Genomic DNA, 14331 nt, shown 5'->3' with positions numbered 1-14331 from the left:
AGAGAGAGAGACACCTCCTTAAGTCAGCTCAAGCTGACGAGACAATAAGTCTCACCTGAGGTCTGAGAGAGAGAGAGGGAGAGAGGGGTGGGGAGAAACAACAAAACACACCCACACACACAGTCCTACCTCCTGGCCACACGTAACACCTCCACCCAGAGCTTGTGAACAGCCGGGGATGGACACGGAGACCAAAGAGGAAGGAAAAACGGTCACAAGCCATCAACAACGCGACAACGTGTCGGCCAGGATGTTATCCCGCCCCTTCACATGCTTAATAACAATGTTCAAGGACTGCAGAAAAAGCGCCCAGCGCATCAACCTCTGGTTAGCGTTCCGCATCTGATTAACAAAAACTACAGCAAGCTATTTCTAACAGATATTAGGCTAGATAGATGGATTTGCAAACATGATAGGGAGCTCTGTTTCATTATTTCCACTCATGTAACTGAAATGTGATTATTGAGTGTGCCTGAAAGAGCACACTCTTTAAAATCTCTCGGGCTTATTCTTCGTCTTCCACTTCTTCCGTGTTTTTTTCGGTTCGCTACTCCTCCCAGAGTTTTTGTCGCACATACACAAATCAATGGCTATGAATTTTCTCAGAGTTTCGGCAAATGATTTTGCAAAAGATCGCCAAAAACCACGCCAAAAAAAGAATGGGTGTGTATTACGAGAATTTTCGAGAGCTAGAGTGAATTATATCATCGCTAGAGTGAAGAGGGAGAGAAAAAGTCGTTGAAAAATAAATTTGTAAACTGCGACTGTGGCCGCAAATGTGAAGCTACAGAAATCATTTGTGGTTGGTGCAATGATGAAATCATTCATCATGAACCAGTAGACTTAAAGAACATCAGACACGCCTAGCTACATCACTTTGCGGATGCTAGCAAAGGTGGATATGGAACCCTTACATATCTGTATCCATGCCTCCTTCCTTCTTGGCAAGGCTAGAGTAACTCCACTGAAGGCTGTTACTATTCCACAACTTGAGTTGACATGTCTTGACATGGCTTTCTGTCAGGGTGGACATTCAAGTCAGAGGAATCAGCATTTTGGACTGACGGCACTTCAGTGTTGAAATATCTTTCGTATCTTTTTTGGCCAACAGAATTTCCACCATCAGGTAAACATCTGATCCCTCACAGTGAAGAAATGTCAGCTCAAAGGACAGTCCAGTTGATGATGCATCAAGAGGAATAAAGATTACTGACTTCCCGAAAGCAGGCGACACCTAGGAGTCATATTTTGAAACTAGATGACCTGTTGGAATTCAAGGTTGCTAATATTTGCTATTGCCAAGCGCAAAGATACAGTAAGAAGATTCCTGCCCTGTCATCAAGAAAAGCAGGGATGCAAGCAGACCCTCCTGTCAAAGGCTGCCCCCTCTTGCCCCCCCCCTCTCCTCGAAATATTTATGGATTAAAAAAATAAAACATGAATATAGAAAAAATGAAGACACTGAGACATTTACAATCATAGGTAACAATCATCTGACAAGAAATATTGTTTATAACATTCCTATGGTGGCGACCCTTGATTTTTTTGTTTTTCCTGTGTTGTGTGACTTGATTGGCTGGTCTGCACGCAAACGGCACGCTGAATTTGATGTTCAGGTTAGCGGTAAGTTTATGCATAGCGGCTAGTTAGAGAGTGTCAACAGAGCAAAATGGACCATTTTGTAATATCCAGAAAACTAACTGGATGTCGATGCAAAGATTAACCGCTTTGCAGCCAATCATAAGTACAGGTGGATTGTTCTTTTGTGACCAGTGAGTACACAATTCTCTTTTGACAGGTTTGAATTATGGTACTTACTGTTATTGTTTGTTACTTATTGCCTAATATTATGTCAAATTTACCTGTAGTATTTAGCCTGTGTGCATGCGTGCGTGCGTGGTCATTTCAGCAGTTTCAGTGGAGCTCAGAAGAGAACAGAGGAAGGGAGAAGAGTTGAGAGGAGAAGAAGGGAGGAAGACAGGAGTGGAGAGTGAGTGAAGAGGAGTTTAGAGGAGAAGAATAGAGGAAAACAGGAGTGGCACTGTAGTTTTATTTTGTTAATGCCGTTATGCAACAGTCAGTGCGCATGTGCACTAAAGAATACATGGTTCTTTTTTGGTGGAATTCGGATGGTCTTGAAAGTCTACTGGGGTGTGGGTCGAAATAAGTTTTTGACCGTCAGACTTGTGGATTTTTGTAATTTTTTACATTGTTAATGTTCAAATAAATCGCAGTTCAAGTTCACCATCTCTCTTCGTGATTTCAGTGGGTTTTCACAAGAGGATTGGGCTTGTTTATGGACGTGTCAAAATTAAGACAAGTTCCCCAGCTGACTAGGTGGCCAAGGCACTTGGGCCTTTGGTAAACGGTCGCTACAAAAGGTCAAAAACTTCGACAACGACGTGGAGGAATACAACTAGGACGTCCAACATCGGATCAGTGGACAGCACACTTACCTGCATAGGAGAGCAGGCTGAAGCCAGTCAAGACCGTGACTCCACACGCTGGATGTAAGTTCATCTTTCATGGTTGGCCCTAGGAATAAAGTTACTGGTCATGGCTTCTTCTGGAATTAATTCGCTGGATTAATTGGAGCTGGCTGCATGACGGCGGAGGAAAACGCCGACGGTGGCGCACTTGCGGATGACAACCACAAGAGGGCGGTCAGACACACAGAAAAGATCATGGATGAGAAACTCCTACAGTATATTAATACAAGGAGAGGTAAATTAAGGCAATTAACTGCAAAGGGAAGTGACTTGGAGCAGTTAATGGACAATGGAAATAACTTGGAGGAAGTTAAGTTAAAGGTTGAAGTTCTCAGAACAACCTTTGAGGAGTTCCAAGGATGCAATATCTCTGTGTTGCAGTATCTCAGTGAAGATGAAAAAGTAGAAGACCAAAAAGGATGGTTTAAGCCCAAGTTTGATTCTTTTCAAGAATTAATTCAAAGAGCTGACATGTGGATTAAGGATGCTGAACTTTGGAAGGACAAGACTCCTGCTTTGGATGCTGAGGTAACTCATAGACAGTGTATCTATGGTAACAAGATCTAGTGGATCAATGGCTAGCAGTGGTCGCAGCAGTGCAACATCTACACGCTTAAAGCAGGAAGTGAAGCGAGCAGCTCTGGAAGCCAAGGTAGCTGCACTTGAGCAAAAGCAAGCCTTAGTGCTAAAGAAGGCACAGCTAGAAGCAGAAAAAAAGGAGTTGGAAATTAAAACAGCTTTAGCAGTGACAAATGCTAAAATCAAGGTTTATGAACGATATGACACCCAGGAACAAGGCAATGCAATGAATGAGTATCTTGACGCAGACATGTCACACACATGTCACACACAAAGAAGGAGAATAGCTGCGAAGAAAACTTTTTCGCATGAACCATCTGGAGCTAGGCCTAAAATACTAAAGGCAGAGGAGTCTGGTGCTGCAACCAACGGGATTGCTTCGCAGTAGAGTGACACTGCAAGGGATATTTACAAGGTCATGAAACAGCAGAATGACATCACAGAGATGCTAGTAAAACATCAGCAGTTGGCTCGTCTACCACAGCGAGACATCCCTGTGTTTTGTGGTGATCCACTCGACTTCAGGTCATTCGTCAAAGCATTTGAGCATACAGTGGACTGAAGAACAGACAATAGTGCAGATAAGCTGTACTTTTTGGAACAGTACACCAAAGGTGAGCCACGAGACCTTGTGAAAAGTTGTCAGCATATGCCCCCAGCTCGTGGTTACCAGGAAGCCATGCGCCTGTTGGAAGACCACTATGGCAATGCACTAAAAATTGCTGCTGTGCTAATGGAAAGGGTGTTCAAGGAGCCACAAATAAAGTCAGAAGATGCTCTAGCACTAAACATCTTTTCGCTCTTCTTGCTGAGTTGCTGTAATGCCATGGAGGATGTGGACTATATGGACGAGTTGGATAACCCGACAAATATGAGAGCTATCATCTCAAAGTTGCCTTACAAAGTCAGAGAAAGATGGAGGGCGGTGGCATTTGAGATCCAGGAAAGGAGCCAGAGGAGAGTCAGGTTCACAGATCTAGCCGCTTTTGTGGACAAGGAAGGCAAAAATCATGACCGACCCTCTCTTTGGAGATTTGCAAGGCCATGTGTCTGAAAAAGAGGAAAAGAAAGCATCATTCATGGAAAGAAAGGCCAAGAAGGAAAGAGTCAGAGGAAGCAGCTTTGCTACCAGCGTAGCCACAACAAAAGTACAGGAAGATGACAAGTTAAGGACAAGGGTTAACAGTACATTGGGCAATGTTGCATTCACCAAGCCATGTTTGTTCTGCAAAGGAGATCACACACTGTTGGAGTGCCAGTGCATTGCAGAAAAACTTCACAAGGACAAGCTGGATTTCATGAGGAAAGCCGGTCTCTGCTTTGGATGCCTAGTCAAAGGACACGTGAGTAAGGACTGTAAAAGGAAAACATCTTGCCAAATATGTTCAGAAAAGTATCCAAGCATGCTACACATTCATAGAAAGGAGGATGTTTCCAGCCTGGCAGGCTTGGCTAATCAAGAAGAGGCCAACTCTGTGAAAACAGTTGTCTCAAGCGCACTAGTAAGCTTGAACCAAGGAAAAAATGCCTGTCAGGGGTCCGGAGTTGTATGTGTTCGTTCTATTCTTCCAGTCTATATTAAATCCAACAAAGACAGCAAAATCGTGGAAACGTATGCATTGGTGGACCCTGGTAGCTCAGCGACATTTTGTACAGACTCGTTGGCAAGGCAGCTAAACCTTCAAGGAAAAGGAACTCAGCTTGTCTTAACTACAATGAGCTCAACTAAACAAAGGAGAACATTCCCCAACAGAAGGACATTGAAAAATGGCCTTATCTTCAGGAAGTTAAGTTGCCATGCAGTAATGCTGAGATAGGGCTCCTTATTGGTAACAATGTGCATGAAGCATTTGAGCCATGGGAAGTTATCCACAGCCAAAACAACGGCCCATATGCTGTGGAGACAGTTCTTGGTTGGACAGTTAATGGCCCGTTCAGAGAGCATTATGGCAGTGGAGCAGAGGAGCAGCACCAAGTCACAGTCAACTGCATTTCAGTGGATACGGTGGAAAGATTGCTCCTGCAGCAATACAATGCAGACTTTCCTGAGCATCTATGCAGTGACGAGCTGGAAATGTCACAGCAAGACAAGCAATTTCTCGGGTCTGTGTCAAGTTCAGTGCACCACACAAATGGGCATTATTACATCAACTTGCCCATAAAAGAATCAGTGGTCAGTTTGCCAAATAACTGAAGTGTTGCAGTGCAACGAGCACTAGATCTTAAGAAGAAGTTAAGTAAAAACCCCAAATTCCACCTACATGGGTGGCCTGTTGGAAAAGGGATACGCAGTCAAGGTGCCAGAAACGCAGCTAGCCCGGCAGGATGGGCGAGTATGGTACATCCCGCATCATGGAGTATACCACCCACAAAAGAAGAAACTCTGTGTGGTCTTTGACTGTGCCTCTCGCGGGATTACTGCAAAGCAGTATATGGCCATGCAGAGATGGACTGAAGGGCCGCCGCTGTTGAAACATCCAAAGTGTTTTTGGCCAAGAAACAAGGACAGCGGGAGGCTATCTGAGGACGTACTGTCACAGAACACAATGACCCAATGGATAAGTTAATGAGCTACTACTCCACATGGCAAAGTCTTAAAAGAGCTGTCGCGTGGATGCTCAGGCTCAGAGAAACTCTAAGGCTTTTGAGTAAAAGGCGTCAAGAACTGCAAGCTGCCGCCCACCACCGTGATGCAGGCCCAAGCAAACAGCTGAAAGGGATGGAGCGGTATAAAGCAACCTTGAACAAGGGTCCTTTTACAGTGGAGGAACTAAATGAAGCAGAAATGGAGATTGTTGGCTATTGTCAACATAGTAGGTACCAAGCTGAGATCTCTGCACTGGAAAATGGCAATCAGATAGGAAAAGGTCCTCTTCGCAAGTTGGATCCAGTGTTGCAGAATGGCATCCTAAGAGTGGGCGGTCGACTCAGTAAATCTGCTATGCCTGAAGAATCAAAGCATCCCATTATCATGCCAAATGATCTGCATCCCACAACTCTGTTCCTGAGGGACATACATGAAAGAGTTGGACACTCAGGGAGAAACTACATGCTTTCTCGCCTGCGCCAGAGATTTGGGGTCCCTGCAGCTAACTCAGCAGTGAGAAAAGTCCTCTCTGGAGAGTGAGTAAAGAGGAGTTTAGAGAAGAAGAGAGGGGAAGAGGAGAGGAAGACAGGAGTGGAGAGTGAGTGAAGAGGAGTTTAGAGGAGAAGAAGAGGAAGACAGGAGAGGAAGACAGGAGAGGAAGACAGGAGTGGAGAGTGAGTGAAGAGGAGTTTAGAGGAGAAGAAAGGGGAGAGGAGAGAAAAAAGATTTAGGTGAGTTACAGATGTAGCAACTTAAAAGTTCCCGTGTTTCCGTGACGGAACCGTGACGGGACCGTGGCTGGTCCGTCACAGGTCCTGTCAAGGTCCTTGGCTGGTGCGTGACCGAAATGTAATCCCCCGCGATGACGTAGTCAGTGAGGCCCCGACTGGAAACGCCCCTAAGCAGTCTGGGTGAAAACCAGCTGCAATGCCTCATTTGTCCACGGGGAGGAGCAGTGATGTTCCGCTCTCACCGTCGACTGTCTAAAGACACATCTGAACAGATACGCCGGGGTGAGCTGATCAGCTGATCAGCGGATCAGTTGATGGAAAAAAAAAAAGTTGTGATAAGATAACACTGAGGCAGCAACAAGAACATGCCAACATAAACGCGTTATTAAAGAAAACTCCGCTCGTAACGTCCGTAACATAGCCTAGATGTTGTTGATTTAAACAGTGACCATAGGCTAAATGGCGTAAAGCGCAAATCGAAAGAATTACGGGTGAATCAAGTATGAAATAAGTCAAGTATTTTTGGTTTTAATAAAGTTTGCAGTATAAGCTTACGAAACCATCAAACATATATTTAGGCATTCCATGAAACACTTTATTCGCAAGGAGGCTAAGCCAGGCACAAAACAGGAGCTCGTCGAGGACATACAGACGTTTTGGCAAAGGAGAGTCACCGTGGACTTTTGCAACAGACTTCTCTCTGGACTTTAAAAAGCTGTGCCGTGTATTATTATAATGGAGGGAGGCATAGTGGAAAATAAACAGTGGTGTCCATGTAGAATAAAAACATAACATATACTGCAAACTTTATTAAGACCAAACATACTTCACTTATTTCATACATATTGTAACGGGCTGTGTATACACTGTGGCTGTTGAGTTGTGTTCAGTAAGTTAGGCTGCAGTGTATGGGGTGACGCCTGGGGGGGTGGCGTTGTTAGAGGCTGTGAAGCCTGTCAGTCATGGCAGTTGCCATGGCGATGAGGGGCACGAAGTAGCTAATGTGTTAATGTTATATGCTGCTGTGCTTGCCTGGTTTTATTGTTTTTTTGCCGTTGGCTACGGCCACAGGAGCCTGTGATCCAGATTAGGAATAAAGTCCAGCAAAACCAGTTGCTTCGTAGTTTCATTGTTCCGGGTCACTACAATATTCTTTCCATTTATGCCATTTAGCCTATGGAATGGACGAAATGTAGTATGCAGTACTCAAACCAGCTGCATTCTCCGCTCTGTGATCTGTGACACTGGGAGACCAAAAAGCCCATCAAGTGCAAACAGTGAGATGCTAATGAGGTTTGTATGGTTTACCTGGCCTAAAGCGTGCACTACAGTAAATACCTGCATAACAAAGGGCTTCCAAAATGCTCGTCTCTGCAGCTCTATGTCGCACAACAACAACGAGCCCTCCCCTCCAAATAAACTGTTAATTAAAAATAAACCATCGCTTGTATCTGCAGGTCTGACACACAGGCCTGGCAGCCCTGAGACGTCCGAACCGTTTTTTGTAACTTTTTTAAGGGTTAGTTTGTTGTTTACATGCAGATAAACGAGAGAGAGGCGCGAACACAAGAGAAGAGACGCTCCTGTAATTATGCAAAGACTAGTGGTGGCCATAGATTAATGCGCCAATCGAACAGCTGATTGCGCCAATGCCGGCCGGCATTAGCGCGATCAGCTGTTTCTCTGAGTAAACAAAGGCAGCTGTCCAGGTGGAAGCGGCATTTAAAAAACATCACCAAGAAAAACCACGAGAAAAACATGACAAAAGCACAAAACTCTCTAAACTGCTATAGAGATCAGGACTCCACGGAGTTACAGTGAAGAAAACAAAAACGAACAAAAGAGAAAAAAGTAAAAAAGTAAAAAAGCGACCTGAGAGGCTGGAACAGCTTTGCAAATAGATTAATGGTGATATTTTTTTATCGCCCGATAAGAGTCTCACGTTAACGCAGCACGTTAACGCCGATAACGGCCCACCGCTAGTAAAGACAGAACAGCCTAGATGTTGTTGATTTGGTGAATGCTGACATGTTAGATATAAACACCTTAAATTTAATTTCAATTCATGAACACGCTCAAATCATACGGCTACTGTACAGTATGCAGTAGTCAAACCAGCTGCATTTTCCGCTCTGTGATCTGTGACACTGAGAGACCAAAAAGCCCATTACTGTAAGCGCAAACAAAAGGTTGAGCAACGAGAATGCTAACGAGGTGTGTAAGCTACGTCATCTCCAGGTAGAACAACTGTAAAAAAGTTCTGTGAGAGAAGCGCCATCTCCTGGTCATACCCTGTAATTACACGAATGGGTGGAGTTACAGTAAAAAATAGACACGCCCGGGAGAAGGAGGGGGGTCTCTCCTTTCCCGGGACTTTGCAGGGAACCGGCTGGAACTCAGCTGGAAGACGGCTGCCATTCAGCTGGCGTTCAGCTTGAACAGGAACTTTTAAGTTGCTACTACTGTAAGAGACAGTGATAAGGGTATACTGTATTACACAACTATACACTGTGCTACAATTCTCACAGTTATACTCTTGTAAATCCAAAGATGTTCCCTGTGGTGACTATGATTTGTATTCTTTTTTGTGCTTGTTGTTTGGCATTTGTTGATTCATTAAATACAAGTAGTTAAATATGTTTGCCCACATGGGTGGCTGTGGCTCAGAGGCAGAGCGGGTCGTCCACTAATCAGGTTCAATCCCTGGTTCGATCCCCTCCAGTCTGCATGTTGAAGTATCCTTGGGCAAGATACTGAACACCAAATTGCTCCAAAAGGCTGTACCATCGGTGTGTTAATTACTATGAATGCTTAGCTCCTAAAAACAGATTAGCAGTTGGCACCTTGCATGGTACAGTAGCCAATGCCATCAGGGTGTGAATGTATGAATGTGTGTGAATGAAATATGTCCTAGAAAGGCGCTATATAAGTACAGTCCATTTGTTATATGATAAACATTTAGTAATGTGCATTTCACAATATGTAGTGTATTAGCCCGGGAAGAGTAAAGTATTATTTGTTGGAATTTGTTGTGTCAGAATTCACTAGCACCTATTAAATAAATAAATAAATAAATAAATAAATAAATAAAATCAGACCCCCCATTGCCCCCCAGATATACTTACTTAGACAAGATCACCCTGGCCTCCAGCTCCACTGTAAAGAATCTTGGAGTTGGTTTTGATCAAGACTTGTCCTTTAAAACAAATTTCAAGGACTGCTTTTTTTCCGCCTACGTAACATCGCAAAAATCAGATTCAGAATGCTGCTGCACGTGTTCTGACAGGAACCAGAATCAGAGATCAAAATTCTCCCATTTTGGCTTTTTTGCTCTGGGTTCTGGCAGACACGGTCAACACTTTTAAGAGAAGACTTAAGATTTTCCTTTTCGATAGCTCACTCTCGCTCTGTGCACCAATGAGCTTGGGTCTGTTTGAGGTTTCTGCCTGTTAAAAGGAAGTTTTTCCTCGCCACCGTCGCCAAGTGGTTGGTAATGGTGGAATTGTTCTCTGTAAATAATATTATAAAGAGTACGGTCTAAACTTGCTCTGTATGGAAATGTCATGAAATAACTTTTATTATGATTTGGAGCTATATAAATAAAATTGAATTGCACAGTGCTAACCAGACTACAGAGAGTATAGAGGTTGCTACAGGAAGGACTCAGCCTTTTGTACATGGGGAGTCCACTCTACAGTTGAGCCACTAAGGCGGCCCTATTTTCTTAACTATCTTGTATATCATGAGCCACTGTAACAAGTGAATTTCCCTAGTGTGGGATCAATAAAGTCTTCTAAGTCTTATCTTGTATGTCGCATGTTACAGCACACACAGCTGAAATAAACATGTCTACAGCCTGGTAGAAAAAAACAGGTCTCTATAGCTAATTTCCCTGTTCATGAGAACAGTACTGAGTCAGGGTTGTTTTTTACTCACCCATTCAAATATCACACACACACACACACACACACACACACACACACACACACACACACACACACACACACTCACACACACACCTGGAAGATAGAGATGGCGCAGATGGTGACCAGGATAACGACCCTGACATCCACTTTTGGTGTGAGTTGTCGGCGGTAGTAGGCATAGTAGTGCTGGTAGTACTCTTCAGGATGGTCCAGCATGTAGTCGTAGTCCCGCCGAGTGTCCTCATCCTACATGCACAGAAAACAAGATCTATTTTTACTTGAAGGCTTCTGTTAGGAAGTCCCATAGTAGGAGCTGACATTTTTTTGTTTGTTTCTAACAAAACACACATTCAGAGACTTATCTCTCTTAGATACATGGTTTGTCTGTCATGTGAATATGTATATTAAGGTTATTTGGGGGCAATCCACATCAGAGTAAGCAAGACCTCTGAAAAATTTGTTCAGATGGGTGTTTACCATCTGTTCATCACTTTTTCTTTGAACTCTTTAAGCTTCTGGGAACTGAGGAGACAAGTTGTGGTTCTCTTCAAAGTGGAATGGGTAAGTTCAGATGAAATTCACTTGTTGCAGCAGCTCACAATACACAAAGTGAATTAAAAAAATACTGATTGATAAATAGGGGCACCTTGCCTTACCAGCCAGTCCAAAGTGAGTTCATTCATGTCTCTGTGAGGAACATGATGCTACAATTTTGATATTCCCCATGGAGCTTGGTTAGCATTGTTATCAATCTTACTGGCGAGAGATTCAACATTCTCCATGATAACAGACGGATGGCCCTTAGATCCTGCTCTGCGTCTCCTTCTCCTCACTTCAGCAGGGATCACTGGTCTTTCCACAGAGAGTATGCTAGCTCTGCCCAGCGCTAACATCTGTTATTAACAAGAGAGCTTCTTTGAATGGGTGATCCAATGTATTATGAAGTAGTCAGTATATACAGAAATGAGGAAACTCACTAATCTCCAAAGTTCTAAGGGCATGTTTGCATACAAAAAGTGTGCCAAACATTTTTAATACATGACAAATCTGGACTACAGGCAGGCCAGTTTAGCACCAAGACTCTTTTACTACATAGCCATGCTGTTTAAATATGGACAAAATTGGTTTTAAATTGTCTTCCTAAAATAAGCAACACTATCCTAGAATAAAGACACTACATGTTGCTCTAAAACCTATATATCATTCAGCATTAATCCATGATGTCCAAAGAGAATTTCAGATGTGGACTCATCAGACTACCACTTCAACTCTGGGCATTGTAAAAGATCTCAGTCCCACAAAAGGTGGCAGTGTTTCTTGATTTAGCATGGTGAAGTTTTAGCTGCCAGTTATAAATGCAGGGAGGGAAATATTCATTTCTCAACATGCCTCTCCGAACTTGTTGGATAAGGAGTCGCATTAAACAATGTGTCTGTGATCGATGACTGAGTTTGCGTTGACGTCTTCTTGGTTGTGGCACTGGCTTTGTCTTTTTGTTTCTGTATTAATTTGTTGTGAGTGACTTTGTGCTTTTGTTTGAGATGGTTTAATAAATTTGTAGTGTTACCAAGAGGAGCAGCTATTACCTTGTAGCAAATCTTGCACATTATGTGCTGCTGCTTCTCGTCGGATTCTTCTCATTCACTTTCAATCTCACTCACTGTTTTAACACCAAACGACACACCTCCTCACTCTTCAGCTGCGTGAGAGAGTATGGGCCATCCTGTTAGTCAGCGGGGCCACGTGAAATGGAATGTATTGCGCATGCGCGTCTCTCAGAAATTGTGTTAGGAAAAGTGGAAAATAAATTGTTTAAACTCGATTATATGATGTTGTGATAACCGTTAGGTTGTAGCGCGGTGTGATGAACGATAGGTTGTGGCTCGTTGTTTATCTTACTACGGTTGAAAATATGTGTGTTTTGTGTTTTAACAACGTTTCAATTAAGAGTTATTGATCCCGGAAGCGAAGTGCCAATATCTTTCTAACTTCTAACTACCAAAGTGCAGTGGCCAATGAGGCACCTTTCCTTATCTCGTACGAGATCAGGATCTCGTAATTACGAGATAAGGTGTCTGTGGGGGGGCTGCTTTAGAGTTCCCACTATCCCACACTTTGAAAACCCCTGTTATATAAAATATGAGTTATTACTGGACACGCTGAGACAGCGGGAAAAGAAATGTCTTTTAAAAGCGATTAAGACAGGCACTAAGACCGACCTTTAACGTCTCGTACGCGGTGGCAATGAGCAGGAATTTCCTCTGGGCGGACTCGTGGGTCTCTCCCTCCGAGCCGGGTTCTGTCGGCCTGAACACGTCCGGGTGGTACCGGCGCGCAAGCTGCCGGTAAGCACGGGCGATCTCTGCCTTGGCCGCCTCCCGAGTGACGCCGAGCACGTCGTAGCAGACCTCAGTGCCGCAGTATAAGCCCTCCACCAGCGCAGTGACCGTGGGCAGGGAGGGCACGGAGAACAGGAGCACAACGACCCACCACCAAGACTTCACCGTTCGCAGACAAGCAGTAAATCCCTCGCCATCGCCACGGTAATACTCTGTAGGTGCCGCCATCTCTATCTGCCGAACACAAGCAACTCCGAGCCTCAGGCTGCCCGGGCGCACGGTGCTTACATCATCACAAGACACGGATACCGCCTTCTTCCTCTTCTTTGGTGTTTTACGGCAGTCGGCATCCTTATAGTTGCATATACCGCCCTCTTCTGGACTTTACTTCTTTACTACTTCATTTTTCTTTACCTTTTTAAATTCTTTTAATTAACCCAGTTAAAACAAGATATCCCATTGTGATTTTCGTCCCTTCTCTACATTTCCCACATTCTATTATACTTTTGACACTCTTCTCCACTGCCCCTGTCCTCCGCAACCCTGCCATCATCTCTCCCTCTCCCTTTCATATCCATGACATTCAACCATCACATGTCTCTCTCTCCCCACAGATACATAGACCAGTTGGATGTGTCCCTACTATGTTGAGTGTGCTATTCAATCTACTGTGCCCTATTCTTAGTCTGCTCATGGTCACCTGTTCCACTCTGCTACCTCCACAACACCCCACCTCTCCTACATCTTGTATTTTATATAAATGTCTCCCCTTTTCCTGGATTTTCCAATATTGTTTCCATTGATTGATTGATTTCTTTCTTTCCATATTAAACTTTTTCCTTCTGCTTTTGATAATTTTACTTTCATTTCCACCTCCTCTTTCTTTACTGCCTCCTTTGCCATTTGATCTGCTTTTTCATTCCCCTGTATTCCAGTGTCAGTTGCTGCGCTGTGTCGCAGTAAAAATTAATTGATGCATTCAGGGACACTCGGGCATTCTCATGTCAGACGCAAAAGCTTGTAAAATGAGACAAAATGTGTGTATTTATATACATAGCATGCAGTATATCATAGTACTGAAGTCTTAAGCGGTTATGGATTCATCAATTTCATTTTGTCCGTTTTCTTGTGATAACAAGTTTAATTTTTTTAACCAGACTGTAACTGAAAGTAAGAGATCTGAAATTAATAGATTGCTAGATCTCCATTGTCTGTATTTTTTTGTATGTCAAAAGTGGGTCCAGAGGCAATCAACAAAATGGAAGTATTAATACAATCAAACCATTTATTCTGAAAAGAACAGCAGTCAACATAAACAACAATATTGAAATAGTAAAACAAAAAAATTAAACAGTAGCAAATATTGAAAAACTATTTACAAAATGTCTGTGTGTGTGTGTTTTACAGTGCAAAATGTTGAAGTATTTATAAAATATGTGTGTGTGTGTGTGTGTGTGTGTGTGTGTGTGTGTGTGTTTTACATTACAAAATGTTGAAGTATTTACAAAATGTGTTTGTGTGTGTGTGTTATACATTACAAAATGATTTTGACGTGCCGTCACGGCCACGGCCTCTGATAAAAAGTTGTGATTTTGATAACTTTTCATTGTCGAGGCCTTGAGAATATACAGGCCAAGTTTCAAACACATCCGAAGAAAACCCCTAGGAGGAGTTCGTTCA

At 43.3% G+C, this 14331-nt stretch overlaps 1 protein-coding gene across 1 annotated transcript in view; it reads right to left on the bottom strand.

Moving 5' to 3' along the window:
- dnajc25 (DnaJ (Hsp40) homolog, subfamily C, member 25) overlaps positions 1-12982 on the bottom strand; it is a 19118-nt gene extending 6136 nt beyond the window's left edge. The window contains exons 1-2 of the mRNA XM_019268550.2: positions 12532-12982; positions 10406-10558 (exon numbers count right to left, since the gene is read on the bottom strand). Of these exons, the coding sequence (XP_019124095.1) occupies positions 10406-10558; positions 12532-12879 (501 nt within the window). The 5' untranslated portion in view covers positions 12880-12982. The remainder of the gene's footprint in view (positions 1-10405; positions 10559-12531) is intronic.
- Positions 12983-14331: the final 1349 nt, after the last annotated feature.

The sequence above is a fragment of the Larimichthys crocea genome, chromosome XXI (assembly GCF_000972845.2).
Source record: "Larimichthys crocea isolate SSNF chromosome XXI, L_crocea_2.0, whole genome shotgun sequence".
Classification (NCBI taxonomy): domain Eukaryota; kingdom Metazoa; phylum Chordata; class Actinopteri; family Sciaenidae; genus Larimichthys; species Larimichthys crocea.
This window is presented reverse-complemented; position numbering and strand designations above follow the sequence as displayed.